The sequence below is a fragment of the Lagopus leucura genome, unplaced genomic scaffold (genome assembly GCF_019238085.1).
Source record: "Lagopus leucura isolate 7727_CA_CO unplaced genomic scaffold, USGS_WTPT01 Super-Scaffold_100015, whole genome shotgun sequence".
In the NCBI taxonomy this organism is placed as follows: domain Eukaryota; kingdom Metazoa; phylum Chordata; class Aves; order Galliformes; family Phasianidae; genus Lagopus; species Lagopus leucura.
Window position 1 is genome coordinate 912,357 of NW_024962269.1, and position 25,563 is coordinate 937,919.

Genomic DNA, 25,563 nt, shown 5'->3' on the forward strand with positions numbered 1-25,563 from the left:
TGACAACTTCCACAGAATTCCCCTATCATTCCTTTGGAGAATCTTCACGGCTACAGCCATTTATCAGCAGGCTGCATTTATGTTCTTACGAAATCCAGCCAAATGCTGCTGACAACGAATTCCCCCTCTCTCTTCTGCTGCTCTCAAAAAGCCTTTTGGAGTTCTGGTTCATAGGACCATACGTGTGGGTCTCAGAGTGTTGTAGTCAGGCAATCAAGCTTTTCTCTTGACGTAGAAGATGACCTCTGCTAGGTCTAGAATTTATTCACGTGACTTTTACTAACAGGTCCTACAGCACAAAGTTATATCCAGCTCTTCTCACGCTGCTGCTCCCAACTCCTGCATTTATTAACCAGAAAGCCTTCTAAATGTTATCTAGTAGCACAGATTAAGCAGTTTTGTTCTGCGGATCGTGTTCCTTAGCTTGCTCTTTCATTTCCTCTCATTCAACATTATCACATTACGTTCCCTCTTCTTATGTGCTTTTCCTCTACACAAAGCTCTTTAAACAGCTGCAAAGGGGGAGGGACCACGATGCTTATGAAAACTCCACTTTGCAGAATGCTTCTGCCAGGTCCTACTGTCTGCCTCTTTCCAGGGATTTAATACCTCCAAGATTCAGGATTGCTTTTACATCTCTTGCTTGTGCAACCCTGACAACAGAGCCTACTGCCAGCTGTCTTAATTGAAGAGCAGTAACCACCTCTTCCTGTTATTGCCATGAGGAATACGTACACTCTCTTTCTCTTTGTAGTGGGCTCCTTCTATTTCAACGGTAAGTGATCTTTTCTTTCACATACAGTTTGCAGAGCAGTGATAGCTTTTGTGGCTGGGAGGTAGGACAGTGATATAAGCTCTCAAGCCATTTCTACCACTTCAGAAGCTTGCAGACTTTAAGAAGATGCATGAAATATATTGTTTAGTGTTGTTTCTGGCACATTAGATAGCAGCAAATCCACTGTTGTGGATATGTAGACAGTAAGTTGGAGATAAAATGACAGTAGGAGATTGCAGGGATAATCACTAAAGAATGCTCCTTTCAATTCTTCCACGATCATCTGTGACAGGAAAAGCAAGTAGTGACAGAGAAAAAATAAAAATGGAACTGAGACATAAGCCATGAGACAGATCTTCTCTACAATTATTCACCCAAGTTCATGTATTTTGCTAAGTTCTTACTTCCTAATTGTTTGATTTGTATGTAACTAGTGATTAAATCAAGTTGTGATATATAAATACATGTTAAAAAATGTAAATGTCTATTAAGAGCAGTTTTTTTTATCCCATCAGCATTTCTTGCATTTGTTTAAGCCAACACGCACAGCTCAGAAGCAGCACAGAACATTTACCATGGGAGCATCTTCCACAGGGCGACTCCACTGAAGTGTCTGGAGCGAAACCGAAACTGAATTAGGACAAAATCACATCTTTCTCATATTTACCAATTCGACCCATGTTTTTCCTTCTTCAGTTACTGAAAGGCAACTTCTGTAAACATCTGCTATGGAGCCAGAGCGAGGGCCTACCTTAGATTACATATTTTTAAACTCATTAGCATTTCCTTTTTATTCCCATTAATTGCAGTGGGAAAATTAAAATAGTCTTTACAATAAAATGAATTCACTGCTATTTCCATTGGAACAATAAGCATTCCAAATCAGTGCACAATACTGTAAGACACTATATTAACCTTTTTACTCGAGTCCACTGAAAAGCAACAACATCATTAAGTGATTTCAGAGAAGATAAATGTTATCTTGTTGCTGCATCCCACTTGCTATTTTCTAATTACAGATGGCAATTTGGTACGTCACCACTGTTGGCATAAATCATATGTGATAGAGGAAAGAACAAAAATGACAGTCTGTTGTACAAGGTATTATTTCTAAGCAAATATTATTTCGACAGTTATTAAAATGTCTGGTCAGGGATATGGGGAAACATGGCTTATGTTAAATGTTACCATTTAGACAGTGATAACTGTGCACATGCCTGTATCTATCAACATTGCTCCATGTTCTGTTCTATTCACACTTAACATATTTGCAATGCCACTGTGAAAATAAGCAATGGAGCACAGCCTGAAGAGATATTTCATGTTTTGTATATAAATTAGACCATGTAAATGGTAAAAATTACACTGGGTAATGAATCAAATCTGTTTTTGTTTCTTCTATTGGGAAACTAGAAGCATCCTGGAGCAATTTTTTTAATGGTCATAACTCCCACACAGAATACAAACTTACTGCAGAATCTGCACTGCATGCTATAGGCAATGGGCTCTCCTTGACACGGAACAGATGTGCAGCATGTTCAGTGAGGCTACAATTTCTTTAGCTCAGGATGCACTCTGGTACTTTTTCCCAATTACTGCTTCCAGTACACAAATACAGTCTACCCCCAGATGAAGGCTGCTTCATCAGTCTTGCTAAGATCATCTGTCCAAAAGCATCATTTGCTCCCTGTAACATTTCTGTTGATGACTGCTACTTTGGGAAGAAAAAAAAAAAAAAGAATTAATGAGCAGAAAAAAGTGCACTTGCATTTTTTCCAACTAAGCAGAAAAACAGAAGTATTCCAGTGCAGTCATGAACATCATGAAATGCACAAAGGACAAACTTGAATGACCGGTAATTTTGTTTTCATTAGGTGACATCTGGTTACAACAATATTGGTAATGGAAAATAGATGATAAAAATGGTTCTAGAACCATTCGTTTTTATACTTTATTTACAGGAGATTGGACCTGGCAGCCTTTAAAGCAGTGCATTGCTGACACCTAGTGGTATTGGATATAAGCACCGAATTGAAATATCAAAGTAGCCCTTTTGATATTTATTCTTGATGATTAAGTTATGGAACGGCTGGGATGAGGTGGCAGTTCTGAATAGAATAATCCCTCACTGTGGGAGCCCCTTCCCTAAGAACAGAGAGGAGTATCTCCAAGGTATTCATTATTTAACAAACCATTTTTATAATATGTCGTGGCAATTATTCATCTGCACAGTTTATTGACAGTGAAAACAATTCAAACAAGAATTCACTCTTTGCTAGCAGCACTCAGTGAGCACTGTATGAAACAAACCAAACGACAATCTACTTATATTTGAACTGCAGCAGTCTGCTTATATCAGTTAGATATGCAGCAGCACGATTTTTGTTGAAAAGAGACCACAAACAACAAAAATAAGTAACCAAGATTCTCTCTGTAGCTACCACAAGGCTTTTCAGCTAGCCTTCTAAACACAAAACGATCCATTCCTGGGGTGCAGTCCCACTTTCTACATAGTATCAAATTTAGCTCCATCTTAATTGCAAAACACAAGGAAAAAAAAACCAAAAACCAACAGAATCTGAAGCTTAGCGAGGATCAGCATAGCTCTAGCTTGATAAGCCTTTGATTAGGGAGGCTTACACTGAGAACGAACATAATATTAAAATATTACATGGTACAAGGGCTTTTATAATGACTTGGAAACAAGTGCAAAGCAAGTGTAATCAGAAAACAAACCAACACAACACTGGTATTCTTCAAGATGGCTTGGGATGTACTTGAGAAGCCTGCTCTGAAGGACGCTGTTATGGTTAAGCACGTGTGGCACAATTGTTTGTGCCATAGCACATACTGGTTTTATCAGAATTAAAACGAGCCTGGTGATTATCTCTTCCTGTCCCCAGAGCTCGAGTGAAAAAGCAGCTCGTAGAAAAATAAAAGATCTGTTTGACAAAGCTCTCTTCCATGTCCCTCTGCTTGCTTACTGGATCATAAACAAGAAGTTCTTGTAGTATTTATTAATCTGAGTGGAATCCAAAAGTACCAAATTTCAAGAGGGATTTGTGTCTCTCCAGTAGCCTGGAGCCCAGTTCACGTGGAAACTAGACATTAAATTGCACATAGACCTTGGCTGCTTACATACACCTTTCTGGTCTTTCTACATCTGCCTTTCTCTGGATCTCATGGATGGATATGCTACAGCATAAAAAGCACAGTAAATTTAAAACACTTGTATGTGGTGTTTTACTGAGTGGAACCACTCTGGAGAACAATTAAGCAAATATGCTGCAGAGACACTATTCTCATTTCTGCACTTTTGGGGTAGCTCGGTACCCTTTCCTACTGAAGAATCAATCCATTCACTGGACTACAATCTGTTCTCAGAAACACCTGTGTCCATCCCTGTCAAGTGTATCACACAACACAGAATTACTCTACATACACAGAACTGCTCCCCTGCAAGGGGTCAGTACAGTCAGCAGCACGTCACCAGGACCATAGGCATCACAATTATTATGTGGCCAACAGAGGTTTGAAAAGTGTCATCAAAAAGCACAAGTAAGAACATGGAACAGATGCATTTACCTCTGGAGTTGTGCCATAGGTCCTTCTGTTCCATGCAGAATGTTCAGGTTGGTTTGATAGCAGCTTGCTGATCCTGTATTTTGCAGTTACAGAACTCCAGCCTCGACTGTCTAAGATTGAAATATTTCTGCTAGTCCAAATCAAATCAGGGTTTTTTTTCCCCACATGAAGTAAGGCTTAGATTAGCACTTCTGATTTCCATACAAAATCATTGTGAAACAGAAACATTGCAGCCTACCAAAGAGCATGCTATCACTGTGACTTCTGCAGCTCACCTTGATCGCTCTTTCAGTTTCTAAGTGTGACTGCAATCATTTTTCTGCCTCCTATGACAATGAAGAGCGAAGTCACACCCAGACTCCCTTCACTGAGATCTTTGAAACACACTTTCTCTGCTGATAAGAGCGTGGGTTTGCTTCCGCTTTGCAACTGAGTTCCCAAAAGTTCTTGTCAATCTGAGCTTTACCTCATTCTGTACAAAGAAACCCACAGCGCCCTGAGTTACCTGCTTTAATCTGTGCTCTGTGACAGACAGCCCACTTCAGCAGGATGTTGGTGCAAGCACCATTCCTTCTGTTCATGCAAGCCTACAACAATCTTTAAGAAACCAAAGGCCCTCATTACTTCATGAAAATGATGTGATGCATAGGAATTCTGTGATCGCCACAGCTTGGCCCTTGGTGTCCCTTCTGTAACCCCATATCTGATGTCTTACAGGAAGCACTGCAGCAGATGCTGAGGAGAAGCTAATGAACCACCTACTGAGTCCTGACAGGTACAACAAGTTAATTCGCCCAGCTGTCAACTCATCCCAGTTGGTATCTATAGAACTGCAGGTTTCCCTGGCACAGCTCATCAGTGTGGTAAGCTCAAATTAAGCTGTTCCTTTTTAACTCATTACTGTCTGCACAGCATATAAGTAAAAGTCAGACTGTTGTTACCTGTCCCTATTATTTTATAATTTACATAATATTTGGTAGGCAGGGCCCATACATGCAATTTACTGGTTTTACTCCAGAATGCATCTACAACAGCAAGATCAGTCTATGCCTAAGCAATAAGGACAGAGCCAGATCTTCATCCAGTAAAATCCCACTGATCAAAAATCAAAATCATGCTATTACCTCTGTGCAGCTGACAGAAGTTACACTAGGTCAGGATCTATTCTGTACTGTGTATGTAATACTAAGCCATTTTTTTTGCAAAATGCAAAATGTGGTTTACTGGTATGAAAACAAGCCAGGAAGAGAGCTTAAGATCCCACAGTATATCAGCAAAGCACAGTGAAATGTTACCAAGAGAAAGACACGCTAGTTCTGTCTGGAATAGCTTAAATCAATCACTAAATATCAATCATAAACCATTAAATCAATTCTCATGTAAGCAACTCCCCATCTTCAATAAAATTGACTGTAGAGGGTCTGAAAGACATTTTTACTCCAAGTTAACATGTGTTTAACAGTCCTTCCAAGGACTGTTGATGCCAAGTCAGGTTTAGCCACTAACAGCAGCGTGAATAAAATCTAGCACATAAGAGGGAATGATTTCATGAACTGGGGCTTTCAGCTCTGCTGCTCTTTCCTGGGTGAAAAAGATGCAGACAGCTGGTTCTCTGCATGGGCAGGGATCAAGAATGATGCAGTTCAGTCCCTGTCTCCCTGTGCCTTCACTCTTCAGGCAGAAGGCAAAAATAAATGGTCTTATGGGCTCTAAGAATACCAAGCATCTTCAGCAGCAAAGAAGTATTTTCTTTTTCTGTAGAAATCTTCCCAATTCTCTGATCTCCTATCTTGTTCATTCAGTAGAACCCCAGATGCACAGATCTGCAGCAGAGAAACTTCTGCCAGTTCCATGAAGCAGAGCCTGCCAGCCAAGAGCTTTCACGACAAACCTTACATAAACTTTAAACAAATTATTGGGCTCCTGGTGGCCAAAGTGTGCCTTCTGTTTCAAATCAAATCCTCAGGGGGAAATAAATAAATAAATAAATCAGCTTGTGGGGAGAAATTGTTCCCAAGTAGCAACATTCACACCAGTCACAACTGTTTTTGTCAAAAGCCACTTGGAGCCATATACATGGAGAGTTACTGACAGTACACTGCTGCAATAATATTGAACAACTTTTCTCTCTGTCTTCCCCTGCAGAACGAACGAGAGCAGATCATGACTACAAATGTCTGGTTAAACCAGGTAATAAAACCCACAGAAGCATGCTCTTGCAATCCACAAACACAACTGCTTTCACTCCATCATAGTGATTGTTTTGTTGTCTGGTCTGGATACCCCCATCACAACTGTACAATTCCTCTCTTAGGAGTGGATTGATTATCGTTTGGCTTGGAAGCCTTCTGACTACGAAGGAATAAATATGCTGAGAATACCTGCAAAACATATCTGGCTGCCAGACATTGTGCTTTACAATAAGTAAGTAGAACATCCATAGTTTATGCAGACAGCAAACAAAATCATAATCGTGTATCAAGAAAAAAAGCATCAGAACCAATGAAATAGGTCTTATCAAATTCCAAAGCTAAATTTGGTAACTTATAGCTAGTATCCAGTATATCTGACAGAGGTGTTTGCCTACAAGGCTTCAGCAAAACAAAGTCTTAGAGATTCCAGCAGACCTGGGCCATGTCTGCAGCATGGGTTGTTACAACAGCAGAACATCCATGAGGAGGCTGACAGCCGAGACACAAGTCTTTATCAGATTAGATTACATGGCAAGCATGAGCTATTAATACAAGCACAGCTGCACACTGACCACGTTTCCAGAAAGGCATTTCTATCCCATACTTTAGGCACTCGGCTACATTTTTGCCTCCTACTTCTTTTTTTGTCCTTTCAACACAGTCTCCAGGTCATAAACCTGTTACAAAGTCACAGGCATCAGAATTCTGCCAGTTAACATTCCTTTTCAAAACCAGATTATGTTCTGTTTTCATAAAGCATTCAAAAATCGATTCCAAAATCGATTATAAGAACATATCATGAATCTGTCAACATTTGACCCTGTTGCTTCACAGCACTAAGAAAAAGAAAAGCTTGGTAGAATAGTCCAATACTGCTTTTCCACAACAAATAACTGCCAATTTTTATCTCTGTTTGGTTTAAGTCTCTAGCAGATCCCTGAAGTAAATGATATCAAGTCTTTAAGAAAAACAAACAAGCAGCAAAACCACACAATAACTGAAATGTATAATGCAATGTCATGATACTTTTGAAAACCAATGAATTCAAGAATACATAATGGTTTACTAACATGTACAGATGGGAAATGTAGGAAGTTTATATATATCTGAATTAAGTCCCTGGAATCCTACTGCTGGAGATGAGCTTAGAGAAATATTTAAATACCCAAAACTACTGCGTTAGTCACAAAATAATTCAGCCAGTGGATTAGGATGTATTCTGCCTGCTCAAATCTTGTTCTGCTGAATTGTGACACTGCCCTCTGGCTTCTTTCTTCCGTATTCCCCAGATGGTAATGCTTAATGGATTGTAGGGGCAAGGAACACTTTTTGAAAGCTTCCTAAATGCACAGAAACAAGCGAAAGCCTCCCCATATCAAAACTTTTACAGCAGTACAAAGATTCAAATTAAACCTTAGATGAAGGATCATCTCCTTCCTACAACTTTCTCCTGCAGAAGCAATGTTTCATAGGCATCAGACACAGAGCCAAGGGCAGCCAGCAAAAGTTCACACATACTGTCAGCCCAGAAGTCTACCCACTGTGTCATATGCCTTAACTATAAATCTAAGTCAGGGAGACAGAGTATGCCAGAAAGATATCGTTTATTTACTAAAAACAAACAAACAACACCAAAACAGACAAACAACAACGCACAGAATGGCAGAAAACTAAAGACTCCTAGCACTGTTGCCATTTGCTTCCGCGTCTGGTTGTTCCACTGCCTACTGAACCAGCCACCATGGTCTCACCAGCAGCAGGAAGCCTTTGCACAGCCAAACGTAACTGATGTGGAGAGCAGCAACACAGGTGCCCAGCCTTGGATGCTTGTAGTAATTCCTTGCTTAGAAAGGTCAGCCTTAGCACCAAAACAGCTATTTTAATGACACTGTTTTATTAACTTCGAAGGAGCAGATGTCCCACTGCAGTAAAGGCCCCTAGTTAATCACAGCCAGTTGATATTCACTGGTTTATGCTTTGATTTTTCTCTTTCATTTTTTACACTCAACACGTTGTCTCTAGATTATATACATTTATTTACATATTATCTCTAGGTTACACACATTTCTTTACAACTGTATTTGTTTATCAAAAAGAGATGGGATGTATCTCGTCTAGACTCATTTTTGCAGTCTAACAGTGCTAACCCAGTGTCAATAAAAGCAGTTGCATTTCCTCAAATGTCAAGAAGAGTCACTGACAGCTGCTCCTCCCTGCTGCAATAATTTCCTTGAGTAGTAAGATTGGCTGAGTGTGAAAGGTGTTGCACATCACATCTGGGACAATACACTGAACGTGCTCAGAAACATTAGATTTCAAGAATATTCCTCAGCAACTGACCACTTTGAGTTACTGCCTGGGGACGCTTGGTGGGTTAAAAACCCCCACGTTGCTTGCCCAGAAATAGTGGACAGGAAACCACTCTGAATGCTGAGTGACAACGATCCTCTCCCTGAACTAAAAGGCCCATCATAACACAGGAGACTCTCCTGGGGAAGTGCAGCATTCGGAGGAGATACAAAGCCAAGATCATTTGTGGGCATTAAGAACTCCGTGGCTTGTCTGTCCTGGTTTTGTAACACGCAAACATTAACTGGAATGATGTGATAAATTATAAACCACATAATTACATTTTCTCTGCCTGCACTCTCCCTGCATCTCCAGCTAACTGCTCATCCCTATTTCCTTGTCTAAGTCATTTGGGAGTGTTGCTGTGTGCTCCTGGCTGTGGCTGTTCCTAATCAAAGGTACCTCCATTTTCATGCTGAATGATCCCATTTTTACCCAGCTTTGAAAGATGCTATAAGCCTTAATTACTTTAAGAAATATTTCAACATGCTTTGAGTTCTTTGGATAAAATGTGCACTTTTTTTTATTTAATAATCATTTTATAAAAATTGTTTACTGTAACTACTGGACAAAATATCAGTTCTCTGTCTGGGAGAAATGCATACATTAATCTCCCTGTTAAATTATATAGCTGCCTACAATGTAGAATTCAATACTGAAACCTTACTAAGCTTTAACTCCTACAGCTGAGGCCCACAAGGCAAAAACTGACAAAGTTTTTCTGTCTTTAACTTTTCCTCTTAATGTTTGCTGGTGTTCTCTCCTGTTTCTGCCCTGTTTCTTTCATCAGTGCGGATGGTACATATGAAGTTTCACTATACACAAATGCAATTGTACAGAATAATGGAAGCATTCGCTGGTTGCCTCCAGCAATTTACAAGAGTGCCTGCAAGATTGAGGTTAAGCATTTCCCATTTGATCAACAAAACTGCACCTTAAAGTTCCGGTCTTGGACGTATGATCATACAGAAATTGATATGGTACTTAAAACTTCCATGGCAAGCATGGATGACTTTACACCAAGTGGAGAATGGGACATTGTAGCACTCCCAGGAAGAAGAACTGTAAATCCTTTGGATCCCAATTATGTTGATGTGACGTATGACTTCATTATTAAAAGGAAACCTCTTTTTTATACCATCAATCTTATAATTCCTTGTGTGCTAATTACATCCTTAGCCATCCTGGTGTTCTACTTGCCTTCAGACTGCGGCGAAAAAATGACCTTATGCATATCTGTGTTGCTTGCTTTGACTGTGTTCTTACTGCTGATCTCCAAAATTGTTCCTCCAACATCTCTAGATGTTCCACTGATCGGGAAGTATCTCATGTTTACAATGGTACTGGTGACCTTCTCCATAGTTACCAGTGTCTGCGTACTCAATGTCCACCACAGATCTCCAAGCACTCACACCATGCCTCCGTGGGTAAAGCTGGTTTTCCTTGAAAGACTCCCAGCCTACCTGTTCATGAAGCGTCCAGAAAATAATTCGCCACGGCAAAAGCCGTGCAACTGCAAAAAGACAAGAGCAGAGAATCTCTGCATGGACACAGCTGACTTCTACAAGAACTCGACTTACTTTGTGAACACAGCCTCTGCCAAAAAGTACGACATGAAAATCACTGACACTCTTGACAATGTCAGCAGCCATCGAGATTTTAGGTTAAGAACAGGCACAAAATTTTCTCCCGAAGTCCAAGAAGCAATTGATGGAGTCAGCTTTATAGCAGAGCACATGAAAAGTGATGACAATGACCAGAGTGTAAGTAAACCTCCAAACTTCTTCCCTCATCCTCCTCTGTAGCATGCTTTCCTCCAGGAAGGAGATTTGCACTCTCTAGCTACCTTGAAGCTAAGGGTTAAAAAAAATGAATTTGGTAAATTACTACGACCACACAAAAAGAGAACGCTGATCAGTAAGTCAGGAAACACCCTTGAAAAAGCTGTCTTGTCACCTTCAGGTAGTGTTTGGCAGAGAAAACAGTAATGCTGACTGCCAGGTCAGAGAGAACTCTATTTGAAAATATTTTTCCCCATCATATTTAGACAGACTGCAACACATCAACTCACATTAACCAGTGTATCTGCAGCTCAACCTTTGAGAACACCTGAAGATCTCTGTCTCTGATTCAGCAAGACAAGCTGCTATTAAGCTGCTCTGCTACAGCAAACACGATGGGTAGAATCAAGATCCTAATGCCAGCAGAAATGATACTTCTTCCATTTGAGTTAAATCACACTTGTCATTGGCTATGAGAAGGACAGCATTCAGGGCACACGTAAGCAGTGCTGCTGCTGTCCTGTTCACATGCCCTACCCGAGCTACTAGGCAGCACAAGACAGCTGGTGCAAACACCACAGATAATGCTCAGAAATACTCAGGTGGTTCAGAGTTTTGTTTAGATCACAGTTAAGGAAAATTGCCAAGCATCCCCTCTGTCATCCTGCTCAGTCCCAGATCCCAGTAGGACTGTAAGTTCTTCATTCCTGCCAAGCAGACTAAATGAAGCCTGGCTTCTGATACTGCAGAAGTCCCTTAGGAACATGCTGCTGAGTAGTTCATGTTTTCTATTAACTGAAATTACTGTCAATATAAATGAAGATCAGATGGTAACATTCAACACGACCTACACGCACTGAGACTGACTGAAAAGAAGCACACTTCACAGAGCAGGCAAAAAGTTTTCTAATAGCTCAGAAATCCTTGCAAGAATATGTTGCATTTTAAAAGATCCAACTGAGACTAAGAGCAACTTTCAAGGGTATTTCATGCATTAAAAATGAATAGAATGCTTTTCACACAGGGTCCTCTGATACCACATATTACTGTTTTATGGATTCATAACCTTAATTTCTGCTATCTTCACGATCACGGTCTGGTAACTGTTAGTGTGCATTTAATACAGCCTCATTTCAGAAGTGCAAAATTGCCATTAGCAGCAGAGGGAATTAGAAGTGTGTGCTGAAGGAAAAATGTGTCATGTTCTAATCTAAGAGACAAGATAAATGACAAGCATGGTGAAGTCACTGGGGTGACAATGTCCCACGTTTAGTGAGGATCAATGACAGAGGAAAAATAATCATTCTCGAGATGCAAACGAAGATTGATATATTCATCCTTTGCAATGAAAGCCAGAAAGTCACTTCAGTTTGAGAACAGAATCCAAGACTAGCCTTATTTTATCTGTTCCACACACAACACATGTAAAGCCGAGGGGATTTTAATAAAAGCAACAGTATTAATATTCATTAAGTCTCTTGATAAGAAGACTGCCGGTAAGAAAAGTCAGAGGCTAACCTTGTTTAACAGCAATAATTACTCTTTCTCTTTGTCCAAAGAGATTAATAGCATCTGCAAATTAAAATTAAAGAAAAAAATCCTCAATTGGATTACACCGTAGGTCCTTCCGGAACACCAGGCAGCCATGCCCTGCACCTCACACATCAAAGACAGCTCAGAAATATTTACAGTATTTTTTCTCCACTGCTGGGAATGGCAGCAGGAGAAAAATTCCTTCCCAAGTCTAAAGTCATTTTGTTCCCTGGACCTTGAGGTTTGTTTCCTTTTATTTTCAAAAACAAAGACTGCATCAGCAAGAGGAAGAGCAAAATAACATGACAAATTGCTAATATCTTTAACTGGCTTTTTTTTCCAGGTCATTGAAGACTGGAAGTATGTTGCCATGGTAGTGGACAGGCTGTTTCTCTGGATATTTGTCCTCGTTTGTGTTCTGGGGACTGTTGGATTATTTCTGCAGCCGCTCTTTCAAAACCACATCGCTGCCACGAACCCTTAGCTCTTATCTAAAACTGCCAATGCCTACATAGACGCTGGGTCTCGTCGTGCTCTCAGTTTCTCTCTGCTAAATCCAGAGAGATGTCAGACGAGTTGCTCACCCAGCGGATTTACGGTAGGGATGTGGAAAGCAGCAACATTATTTTGATAGGAAAAAATACATAAGAAAAAAAAAAAGAATCATTTTTCCCAATGAGTTCAGTACTTCTGGTGATCTCATGGCTCTTTTTTCAACTCTCTGAAGCCTGAATATTAGAGAAAGACATTTCCTGTATAATATGCCAGCTTGGCTCACAAGGATTATTTATTAAAAGGGTGTTTTATATACATTGCCTCAGGAAAGCCATTTTCTTTCCTTAGAACACTGCAGTTTCCATACTACAAAGAAGGCTTTTATTTCCTCAAATGCATCAGAATGATTTGTGTCTGATTTATACAGAGCTTGGTGGATGGAATCATTGTTTAGCTGTGTTGACTGTGATATTTAAGACGGAACTGAGAAACGGAGCCATACTTCGGGTTTCTCATTGTGCTGTCCCTGCTAGTAGGTTAATCAACAGAGGCCAAATCAATATGTAATATTAACATTTATACGCTCTGTTCGGTGACAAAATGTGAATAAAATGCAAAAATTCTCCTTTATACATAGTCCTGAGATGTTCCTACAACTTTTAACAGCTTTAAGTGGCATTCACACACACCTTCATGAATCTAAGGCTAACAGTAGAAGAAAGCATCCTGGGGACAAACCAGCTGTGAAAGGTGGCTAAGACACCTGAGAACAAACCTGCATGTTTTGCTGAGGAGATGTTAAAGCAGGTTTAAATACCATACTAAACAAACACGTGTGCTATAAAAGCACATAGCACAGGTAGTGTGTTGGCAAAGCACAGCTGAGGGCCTGAGCATCCCGCCAAACACCATGTCAGCTTACTTCTTCACCTCCACAAAGCACAGTCCTGATGTTCTTCAAGCTAAACCAACCTCAGCTTCTCCTAGAGGTGTTATCAGGACACACACCAATGTTACAAGCACTGACAGCTACAAATGAATGGTGAACAAATTTAAAGTTCACTACTTGAGCAGCGGATCTGGCTCACCTGTCCTGGGGGAGGATTAGCAGACACTTAAAGCTGTCTTCTTCAGCAGGCTGCTTCTGGAGACACCTCTGGCCTGATTTGCTTTCAGTAGAACTTAGTGATGTCCCTATCTAGATCACTGCAGATAATGACACAGATATGCACATGTCACAGAAACCTTCCCAACTTTCAGAGAAATTCCAGGACCTTTGCTGACTTATGTGTTCCCTCCCCACCTCTCCCTAGGGGTGGCAATGCTCTTGTCCTCTCCCAGACATTAACTGCTCTGGACGTACCCCATGTGGCCTGGATGAAGGTGTGGAATTCAAAGGGGTTAAATCTGCTTCTCTCACCTCAAATGTCTAATCTTAAACCTAAATAGCACAGCTGTTTTGCTACAGCAACAGAAACAGTGGCTGTGAGCTGAGAGGCAACCCAAGGGAGTGGAGGAGCACTTTGCCTATCCCAGGAGACTCCTCTGTGTTACGTTATCTGCCAGCAGCTGCCATGGCATAGAATATCATAAGCACATGTGCACACAATGCCCCAGCTGCTAGGTAGTTCTTTCTGCTTACAGAGAAGCCAGAGGGAAGCTAGAGCAGCTGCCGGTGCTGTGCAGACAGTGTTAAGGTGGAGCTCCTTTAAATCCCACAACAACCCTCCACGTCCAACAAGGATGTGGAGATCTTGCAGTGGGTCCAGAGGAGGGCCACTAAAATGATCAGAGGGCTGCAGCACCTCTCCTATGATGAAGGGTTGAAGAAACTGGGCTTGTTAAGCATGGAGAAGAGAAGGCTCCAGGGAGACCTCATTGTGGCCTTCCAGTACTTGAAGGGAGCATATAAACAGGAGGGGAAACAGCTGTTTGTGAGGTAGATAGTGATAGGACAAGGGGGAATGGTCTTAAACTGAGACAGGGGAGGTTTCAGTTGGATATGAGGAGGAAGTTTTTCACCCAGAGGGTGGTGAGGCAGTGAAACAGGCTGCCCAAGGAGGCTGTGGATGCCCCATCCCTGCAGGCATTCAAGGCCAGGCTGGATGTGGCTCTGGGCAGCCTGGTCTGCTGGTTGGCGACCTGCACACAGCAGGGGGTTGGGACTGAATGAATATTGTGATCTTTTTCAACCCAGGCCATTCCATGATTCTATGAACCCTGAACAGCAAATCTGAGCAAGGCAGCACAGACTTCAGTGCTGTCACAAACCAATGCACGTTCCCGAGGAGAGAGGGGCAACCAGAGACACAGTGAGTCAGCCTCAAACCCTGCAGTCCACCCAGCAAACTGCTGCTGGACATGCCTGAAGCACAGGCCCTTTTCTGTGCTCCTCTCCCCACAACAGCACTTCTCCCTCTGTTGCACCCTCAGCCATCAGCCTCCTACCAATCATTACCCCCCACCCCAGTCCCATCTTCTCCACTTCTCCATTTGATGCTGCCTGAATGGAATTGAATTGAGGCCCCCAGAACTTCTGCTTCACAGTCAGTCTTACTCTTCACAAGCAGCCACAACTGACAACATTTGGCTCCTTCAGACTAATTATCTCTTGCAAAGACTTTTCCCTAGTTGTGCTTTGGAAAAATGATTGCATTGCTGTAAATTTTTCAGAACTAGTTTGATCCACAGCAAACTTCAGAATGGAAAATTTCACCCAAGTCATAAAAGTTTTGAAGAACTTTGTCCTCATAAAATTGCAGTTTGGAACTCAGAAATGCTGTATTTGCTTCTCAGCAGCTCCACCTATGTAAAAATAAAGCCATCCCAGCTTAACTCGTCAGACAATCACAGGGTTTTCCATTTTGTTTTCTTGACAAAATTTTGAAAATAGAAATTTTCCAGAGAAACGGAAGCACTAAAAATGTCAGACTACAGACCAACACAACTACAAGGTTCATCAAACAAATCAAGGTTTTTACAGCAATGTTTTCCATTAAAAAAAAAAAAAAGAACATGATCATTCCATTAAACTCTTTCAGTGAAAGCATACAACCAACCTTTGCTTCCCTTCTAGTGAGGAAAAGGCTCTGGTGATACCATCTCCATTCCCTACCATTACCAAATCCTTGAATACAACATCCTGCATGCCCTCAGGATGTGCAGCACTGCCAGCACCAGCACACGTGTGCCATCTGCCTCCAGGTGGGTGTATCTGAGATTGTCTCTGCACTCCCACAGCGAAAGCAAATGAAGACCAGCACAGACAGCTTTTAATAGCAGAAGCACCAGTACTGCAGAGTAGAGTGGGGGAATAATCTTCTCATCACATGAGTTGGTCATGATTTGATCTTAACAGATCTTAACAGAGAAACACACAAAGTAGGGGCACGACATGACATGGGGTTTTTAAAAAGCAAAGGCAACACGGTTTGCTGTTGCAGATATTCTTAGGTGGATGAACTTCCCCTTGCCTGTATGAATCCTTCTTCTGTGTAGTTCTGCAATGCAGTCATGGCGACATGTTCTTATCGTATCACTCTCCCCAGACATAGAAAATAATCCTGCTACAAACCTGAGCTGGTTTCACCAGGAGCTCCACCATGTGATGTTAGAGACAAAATATCTGTGCATTCAAACACAGCTGGACATTTCAGCAATTTGGCAAATAAACAAAATACCTGTATTTCTGGATACAATGGCTCTTCACTGCCTCTAGAGATCAGCCGTTTCCAAACTCTTCTGGTTTAGACACTGAATTTTGGGGAACATGGGCTGTGATCTGGCCTTTGATGCTTTAGCTCATTTCTAGCTGGGGCTAAAAAGAAACAAACAAGAATCCCAGTTATAATGCTGCACATTCATGGAAAGCACGAAGGCAAAATGAGAAGGAAGGACAAGGAAACGTATCCATAAAGGGTTAAGCTACAAGACCAAACGCCTGTGTTCTCTTGAAAAAAAGAAAAAAAAGAAATAAAATCAAATGGACAGTAAAGCCTATTTCCTCAAAGCTAATAGAATTACAGAAATTATCCTAAGAGCATGTGTCTGGGGACGCAGTGAATGATGCTCTGAGAGATAGAGCAAACAAGATAAACAAGCTCTGTGCCAACAGCAGCTGAATCCAGCCTGCTGCTCATTCTCCCAGCACAACCTCTTAACACAGCACCACACAGGGTTGTCGTTTATTCTTCCCTAGCAGCAGGGAGAGCAGCACCTGGTGGGTACAGTCCCATGTCCCACACAGCTTCCCTCTCACCATCACCCAAAAGAAGGGTGCAGTCCCACTGTGCTCTCTCCCCTCTTCCTCCCTCCGCACCAGCTGCTGGATGTGTGCAGCAGAGCCCAACGCCACCTGGCTGTTCCAGGGGAGGCAAAAAGCAATACACAATTTAACATAGAAGCTGACGGGCACCCGGGGAATGAGCAACACTGCAAACCTCAATTTTGACTGAAAGGGAAACAAATCAAATGCTGGGGCTCTGAAAGGTTGATAGAGGATAACCCTTACCCAAAGGGCTTTGCTTGCTTTTTTGTTGGTTTCTTTGGGGGAATTGTTTCTTTTTTAATTTCAGAGTATTTCATGAGAGTAAGAAAAGATTAAAACTCTTATTTCTGCAGTGAGAACCCACAAGTCCTAAGAAGCTCTCCAAGGACAATGCATAAAGAGTAAGCTTAGCAGAACTTCAAATAGAACGCCCCATTGTCCCTCATCTTCTTTCCCCAAAAGGTTTCAACAACAGGTACTTTTGGGATCAGGCTGGGATCTTACACCTTTCCTCAATTCCACCTTCCCAACTCATGAAAAAAAGAACTGTCCAAGACAGTTACTCTGAAACACTTTGGCCAAGCTAGGCCTCAACCTCTGCTCTCAACTCTGCCTCAACTCAAACCTCTGCTCTTATTGATCTCATCACTCTGCACTTAGATCCTGGCAAGTTACGTACGTCAAACTGGAATCACAGAATCATGGAATGGCCTGGGTTGAAAAAGATCACAATATTCATTCAGTTCCAACCCCCTGCTGTGTGCAGGTCACCAACCAGCAGCCCAGGCTGCCCAGAGCCACATCCAGCCTGGCCTTGAATGCCTGCAGGGATGGGGCATCCACAGCCTCCTTGGGCAACCTGTTCCACTGCCTCACTACCGTCACCCCCTTCCTCCTAATATCTAATCTAAACCTCCCCTATCTCAGTTTAAAACCATTCCCCCTTGTCCTATCACTATCTACCATCGTAACAGCCGTTCCCCCTCCTACTTATATGCTCTCTTCAGGTACTGGAAGGCCACAATGAGGCCTCCCTGCAGCCTTGTCTTCTCCAAGTTAAACAGGCCCAGTTCCCTCAACCTTTCTTCACAGCAGAGGTGCTCCAGGCCAGTATGTGCTGAATTGGAACAGCACCATCCCTTTCTCACAGTGAAGAAGCAGGCTACAGCTGGGCACCCAGCACTTGTGTTTGCACGGATGAGACGGAGCCAAGAAAAAACTTTCAACATTCACAGCATAATTGGAAATTTGGGTCTCACGATCTCAGATCACTGCTAAATCAGGCATCCCTAATACCAATATTCATTAGCACAATTCAATTGGAAGATTTTCATTAACTAGACTTCTCCTAGTAACATGGCACAAGCTTCTTACAAAGAAGGATTTTGTACAGCAGCTGATTGAAAAAATCTTCAGCGCTGTCGAATCACCTCGTTCACCCACACACCATTTCACGGGCTTTAGCCCACGCTGGGACGCCGCTCATTGCCCACAGTCCTTGTCTGCAGTCGATTCTGCCTGGGTAGCAGGGTTGGGGGCAGCCCAGCCCAGCTGCCAGCAGCGCACTGCGCAGCGCCGTGCCGGGGTGCTGCTGCTCGCAGGCATTGCACGCATCACAGGAGCGGAGCTGTGCTCCTACAACCCTGGCAGCTCAGCTCATCTCCGGCAGCCTCTGTCGCCAGGCTGTCATTCACAGCACCATGCACAGCACACACGCTCTCCTCTTAACTGCTGTTGTTTGCATCCTCTTTCAAGGTGAGTGATCCTTAATTTATCTGTCGTGTGTAGAGGAGGAACTGAGGAGGTGAGCAGGAGGTGGCTTGGGTACCAATTTATTTTAAGAAGTGTGGAAGCTTATGCCAAACTAAGGGATGAAATGTGCAGAATCCTACCAGTTTGTTACACTGTTGGGCTTTTTTGTCTTGTTTTGCTTCTAACTCTTCCTTGTGAGGTAATTAAGTCATCCTGATTCAATATGCAAAACGAGACACACAAAGCCATATTAATGTTGAGAAGAGAAAGCACCTTACGTGTAAAGGCTTGGTTTTATGTATTGTGGAGCAATTAAGGACTAGAAGAGAGACAATATTAAAAAGTTCTAAATGCGTGCTGCGAACAGTGCCTTATCTCTGCAAATCAAGCAGCAAAGTGTTTAAATTTAAAAAAAAAAAAAAACAAAACATTAATACGTTCATTCCGGAGATAAAGTGGGCAATAGATTTAATCCAACCGCTGGTGGCACACCAAAAGGCTGGCAATTTGGGACTGGCCATCATAAAGAGTCGCTATATACTTAGCTTTAACATGACTTATCTAAGAGATTATTTATTCCAGGAAACCTTGATTTGGGAGATGAAATACCAAAACACCACCACCACCACCACGGCAATGCTAGCAGTTCAGAAGTATCAAAGAAGTATGTTCATTTTTCAATTAGCAACTTGGCTTGAGTGATTTCGCTAATCTGAGAAGTGAAATCACCTTCCAAGTGTTATCTGAATACAGCTACACGTGAGGGGAACTTCCTTGTCTCAGGGAGATAAGGGCTCTTAAAAGACCAGAAAGCAACACCTGCTGTTAAACACCTCAGCTCCATCACCTATGGATACCTCTGCTATATTTATAAAAGATACTAGCCAAGAGGGTGAAAAATAATGTGTCTTTGCAAATATCTGTTGATTTATGGTCCAGAGGGTTCATTCAGCAGGTGTTAGCTCTGTGCCTTTGACAAGCCTGCCGTAACACCCAGAAAGCAGCACAAAACAGGTCCTTCTGTTTGGAGCACGGCAGCCGCGCTGCCCGCAGGAGACTTTCAGGAAGAGCCTCCTAAAAGGAAAGCGGTGCCGCGCTGACGGCCGGGCGGTGCTCGGAGCACACAGCTGCTGGGCAGCTTCGCGCACGGCCTCCCCACCAGCAGCGCGTTGCTGTGCCGTACATCAACACGGCTCGGGGTATCGCAGGGCAGATGCAGCACATGTCTGCGCCTCGCCCCGCAGGCTGCGGCGGCTCCGAGCCCGAACACCGGCTGTACGCGGCTCTCTTCAAGAACTACAACCAGTTCGTCCGCCCGGTAAAGAACATCTCGGACCCCGTCATCATCCAGTTCGAGGTGTCCATGTCCCAGCTGGTCAAAGTGGTGAGTGTTCGGCCCCACCTGGCGCCCGCGGGAGGGCCGGCCCCGCACCCGACACGCCTTTGTTTTACAGGACGAAGTCAACCAGATCATGGAGACCAACCTGTGGCTGAAGCACGTGAGTAGCGTTCCCCGAACCCGGCGGCACGAGCCCGGCACGAGGCGGCCGCCCAACGTTGTGGAGTTCACGCGCGGAGCCTCCGGGCCGTTCCCCTCTGGGCCGTTCCCCTCAGCTCCGCTTTGCTGCCCGGCGCTCTGCTGCCCCCCAGCGGCACGCGGCAGCACCTCTGCACGCGGCACGCTCTTTCCCGCCTCGGGCCCTGTGAGGGCGCCGCTAGGGTGAGCGCGCCTCAACCAACGTAACCGCCACCGGCCCCTCGCACCAACGCGGCGTCTAAATACGGGACCAACGTCGGGGTGCAGCTGTTAAACTGAGGGCGATCAGCTGCAGCAGTAACCCTCCTGCGCTCAGCGTCGTCCCCGAGTGCCGCGTTTCGCTCTAGAATGTTGCCATGGTGGATAGGAAGGCACACGGGAGGCTCCGCATGGGGGGCTCTCGTCACAGCACTCTGACTCGACAATGCTGCCTTAGCTTAAAAGGAACTTCATAGGTTAAAAAGGCAATTACTTACTGTGGTGGTCAGCATAACTAACTTAATAGGCAGCTTCATCTTAATCATCAATTTGGCTAAGCTGGGTTTTAATGAGCACTAATGAACAGTCGCTTGACTGAATAATGCCACCTGGGTCGGCCCGTCAGTGCTTTCACACAGCAACACAGCCACCCCTCAATCCATTTCCACTGCGTGGCAGTGCTTTTTGAGGCCTAAGCTACTACTCCCATCCTAACACTCCCTTCCTTTCTCACCTTGTTTCACTGGTACAGGGACTGAGTCACCTCCAGACCCACACAGACACCTGACTTGCATGTGCGATTAAGAAACATCTGACCGTGGCGGTATCCAAAACAAAACAGCTCTAAAAGCCACCCCACAGCACTTGTTTTGACTCTAGTCCACAGGATTTTGATCTCTTTGCAAACTTAATGCACTGACTCGTTTCTTCTCTAATTAGATCTGGAACGATTACAAGCTTCGGTGGAATCCAGTGGATTATGGAGGTGCTGAATTCATCCGAGTGCCCTCTGGCCAGATCTGGAAGCCAGATATTGTATTATATAACAAGTAAGACTCCCACATACCTGTTTTCTTAGTTCAGTCATAACAGTTCTAAACTCAAAGAAGGAAGATCTATGTGAGATGGAAGCAAGAATTCTTTGCTGTGGTGGTGATGAGATGCTGCAGGTTTCCCAGAGAAAGTGTGTGTGCCCCATCCTTGGAAGTGCTCCAGGCCAGGCTGAATGGGGCTGTGAGCAATCTGACCCAGTGAAAGCTATCTGAGACCCATGGCAAGGGCTTGGAATTAGATGGTCTTTAAGGTCCATTCTAACCCCAACCATTCTGTGATTCTACAGGAGTAACTGCTGCTGATTTTTTAAAAACTAATAAATACCAACAAATTCAGTGAACTTGCTGAAAAAGCTTACTTTCCAATGTCCCATCTCTCTGCTACTTACACACCATCTACATCAGCATCGCTGGCTGAGCCAGGTCCTAACCTGAAGGTGCAAGCACTGGGGGAGGGGGGGCAGGCCAAAGTGAGGTTTACTTTTTCCCTTCACAAGACCCCAGTTTTAATACTGTTTTTTACACTGCTGACAAGGGAAATGACAGTAAGTTCCCTTGGACTGCAGTTTTCTTATCTGAGTCAGACTGAAACAAACAAGCTAATTCTAACTTTCTATCTGCTAAACTCGTAATTTGACACCTTTCCTATAGCAGCATACAAAAGCTAAACTTCAATAGCTAAAAAGCTAAAGCTAACAGCTAAAACATGACTGTGAAGAGCCAAACCATAATTAAATGGATTCCTCAGCTCTCAGTCTGATGTGTTTCACTACACAGATCCAAAGCCTAAATCTGTAGAGAGCAGTGACACTGCTGCTTTTCTAACTGCAGCCATAAGAATGAAAATTACATTTTCAGTTTTACTTTTTGTATAAACAAATGTAATTGTCACATAGATCTTACTATGCTGGATGGGACCAGGGGAGTGATACAAAACTTTAAAAAAACATCAGTGAATACACAATTCAGGCAAAGATGCACCTCAACACTACTTACTGCCTTCCTGGTCCACAGAAGAAGTGGAGACATCAGTGCTGCAGATATTCCTTGATACTGGCCCTTGGGTTCTGACATGCTTGGTCTCACATTTGCTGTTTTGTATACTGACTGCACTATGTTATTACTGTAAGAGAGAATCTTTTTTTTTTTTCAAATCCTCAAAATTTATGAAGCTGTTTAACTGTGATAATTTATGACAAACACTGACAGTCCTGCATACTGACATGGAGCTGAATCGCATGTGGAATTGCTGGCTTCCACAAACCGTATTAAAGATTGAATGTGTATGAACTGACAACGTGAAACTACCTGGGTCAGTTGCATCCTGATGTTATTTTCATTTGCTTTGCAGTGCAGTTGGAGATTTCCAGGTCGATGACAAGACAAAGGCCCTACTGAAGTACACGGGTGATGTGACCTGGATACCCCCAGCTATATTTAAAAGCTCATGTAAAATAGATGTAACCTACTTCCCATTTGACTATCAGAACTGCACCATGAAGTTTGGTTCCTGGTCTTATGATAAAGCCAAAATTGACTTGGTTTTAATTGGCTCTACGATGAACCTGAAAGATTACTGGGAGAGTGGAGAATGGGCCATTATTAAAGCTCCTGGGTATAAACATGACATTAAATATAACTGCTGTGAAGAGATCTACACAGACATCACATACTCTCTTTACATTAGACGCTTACCTTTATTCTACACCATCAACATGATTATTCCATGTCTGCTGATTTCTTTTCTGACTGTATTAGTTTTCTATTTGCCTTCTGACTGCGGTGAAAAGGTGACGCTCTGTATATCAGTCCTTCTGTCTTTAACGGTGTTTCTTCTTGTCATCACTGAAACCATACCTTCGACCTCCCTGGTGATCCCCCTTATTGGGGAGTACCTCCTTTTCACTATGATATTTGTAACGCTGTCTATTGTCATTACGGTATTCGTTCTTAACGTGCACTACAGAACACCCAAGACACACACCATGCCTGTGTGGGTGAGAACTATCTTCTTGAACTTACTTCCCAGGATCATGTTTATGACAAGGCCCACCAGCGATGAAGAGAATAATCAGAAGCCAAAGCCCCTTTACACTTCTGAGTTTTCAAACTTAAATTGCTTCAACAGCTCTGAAATCAAATACTGCAAAGATGGCTATGTATGTCAAGACGTGGCATGCAGCTGTTGCCAGTACCAACGGATGAAGTTTTCCGATTTCAGTGGCAATCTCACAAGAAGTTCCAGCTCTGAATCTGTAGATCCTCTGTTTTCATTTTCCGTTCTGTCACCAGAAATGAGAGATGCTATTGAAAGTGTTAAATACATTGCAGAAAATATGAAAATGCAGAATGAAGCAAAAGAGGTAAGAATATATTTTACTGTTACTCAAACTGTATTTACGATCAATTTGCTTTGAAGAAAAAACAAAAAACCAAATGACAACACAGAGCACTGTTTGGTGTAAGTAAATTACATAACCTGTGTTCCAAGCACATGCAACTTTGAATGTAGATAATTTTGGGGAGCAGCTTTCTTGCACAACGTTCTCTTTCTTGACAACACATCTTGCATGAGAACGTAATAAAATTTCAGCATTACCTACAAAGTGTGTACCAAACACACAGGTAACTGTGCACCAGTTCATCTGCAACATACTGTTTAAAGACCAGTAGTGTATTTCAGTAAGCTTTTCTGGCTAATTGTGATCACCTAAAAACACGAAGCTTTTTACTGTCAGTGCTGGCATACAGAAGTAGTATCCCATGAAGTCTGATGAATTGGTGAACAACTTTTTGTATCTGAAGCAGCTTTTGGTTTAGCACAAATAGCATACTCAAACAAAGCTGCTTCAAGATGATTTCATCAGTATAAACACAGGAAAGCTCAAAAAAATTCTTTGCACAGTATGTTAAAGATTCCTAATTGCTAATGCTTTTAAATCTAATAAACATGCCTACTTAATATTTGATTTATTTTTCAGATTCAGGATGACTGGAAATATGTTGCCATGGTAATTGATCGTATTTTTCTATGGGTTTTCATCCTGGTATGTATTCTGGGAACAGCAGGATTGTTTTTACAACCTTTGATGACTGGAGATGACATGTAAAAGCTTAAAACATCATGCTCTGAAATCAAATAAAACTTGTGCCAACCAAACTCTGCACTCTTACCCCAGCACCTGATAGCTCTTCTGTGTGTTTCAATAGTAGAATAAGGATCTCTCTTGGCTCAACTTTGCTTGACCTAGAAGGCTTTATTAAATAATGTGATAACATGAAAAAAAAATATATTTTAAAACTTCCTCCAAGTAATATGTGCTGTGCTTGCCAGCTCCTTTTCACAATAGCTGGAAAAGACGTGGGTTGTATGTTAAACTTCATAGGAACTATTTAAGAAGCTGCTGATAAACTGAAAATTATACAGATGTTCAGAGAATCAAGACAGGTTGAGTACTTCAGGCTACCAGAGTTGAATGGAAGACACTTGGCACCAGACATGATGGGACCTTTGGAAATAAGTTCATATTAATTCAACGTGTGCCCTGATAAGGACAGAATGGCTGAGGAAGCATACGTACCAAATGCTACAGAACACTGCCACCCAGTGCATAAACCCAGTCAAAGTGTGGGAAGAAAGGTCTGTGGGCAGGTTTGTTACAAAAGGAATAGTGGATGAGTAATAGATGATGGTTTTATTACAAGGGAAGGCAAGTGGATACAAAATACTCCTGTAAAGTATGCTAAAATTATGTCTTAGGTATGCCTTTTGTTTTAAATAATAACAAGATGATTTGAGAGCTTGGATAAACAATACAACAAAAATACTGTAATGAGATGTTTTGTAAATATATAAACTGTTCTCTCTGTACCAAACTGGAAACTTTTTAGAGACAGCGCTGTCAGATGAGGTAACATTTATAAAAATAAAGAGAATCAAGCTGTTGAAAATTGGGATTTTCTTTCATTTATTTTGACCAAGAGACAAAACTACAGTAGTTACATCTCAGCACATTCAGAAAGGAGTTACATAAGTAAAGGCCCATGCTTCTGAGTCTATTAAGAATAATTTCATTTCACACACACCTGAGGATGAGCTGAAAACCCCGAGGGTTCCAACATATCTTTTTCATCCACAGACATCGTGATCTGATTAAAGAAACGACTGAAAGAACTTCATGCATTTACAGAAATTGTTAGTTACTAGTTAAAGGCTGGAACTCTGTTGGCCACACTGCCAATTACCCTTTGATATAAATAAGAGTC

General features: G+C 42.4%; 2 protein-coding genes and 1 long non-coding RNA gene across 5 annotated transcripts in view; 2 read left to right on the forward strand and 1 right to left on the reverse strand.

Annotated features, from left to right (window-relative positions):
• LOC122182468 overlaps window positions 1–20,313 on the reverse strand; it is an 89,257-nt gene extending 68,944 nt beyond the window's left edge. Inside the window, exons 1-2 of the long non-coding RNA XR_006179814.1 lie at window positions 20,214–20,313; window positions 16,391–16,527 (exon numbers count right to left, since the gene is read on the reverse strand). This is a non-coding gene — a long non-coding RNA (uncharacterized LOC122182468). The remainder of the gene's footprint in view (window positions 1–16,390; window positions 16,528–20,213) is intronic.
• On the forward strand, window positions 526–13,257 carry CHRNB4 (cholinergic receptor nicotinic beta 4 subunit). Its single transcript, XM_042875777.1, has 6 exons — window positions 526–775; window positions 5,078–5,223; window positions 6,506–6,550; window positions 6,675–6,784; window positions 9,692–10,664; window positions 12,559–13,257. Exons 1-6 carry the CDS (start codon window positions 721–723, stop codon window positions 12,697–12,699), a joined length of 1,470 nt encoding a protein of 489 aa, XP_042731711.1. The 5' UTR covers window positions 526–720; the 3' UTR covers window positions 12,700–13,257.
• CHRNA3 (cholinergic receptor nicotinic alpha 3 subunit) lies at window positions 18,535–25,201 on the forward strand. Of its 3 annotated transcripts, XM_042875772.1 has the most exons (6): window positions 18,535–18,732; window positions 19,974–20,113; window positions 20,184–20,228; window positions 21,185–21,294; window positions 22,649–23,660; window positions 24,279–25,201. In XM_042875772.1, exons 1-6 carry the CDS (start codon window positions 18,678–18,680, stop codon window positions 24,405–24,407), a joined length of 1,491 nt encoding a protein of 496 aa, XP_042731706.1. In that variant the 5' UTR covers window positions 18,535–18,677; the 3' UTR covers window positions 24,408–25,201. The 3 variants fall into 3 exon arrangements, with proteins under 3 accessions (XP_042731706.1, XP_042731708.1, XP_042731707.1); XM_042875774.1 differs by lacking the exons at window positions 19,974–20,113; window positions 20,184–20,228 and having other exon boundaries at window positions 18,689–18,732; window positions 22,654–23,660; XM_042875773.1 differs by lacking the exons at window positions 18,535–18,732; window positions 19,974–20,113 and having other exon boundaries at window positions 20,183–20,228; window positions 22,654–23,660.
• Window positions 25,202–25,563: the final 362 nt, after the last annotated feature.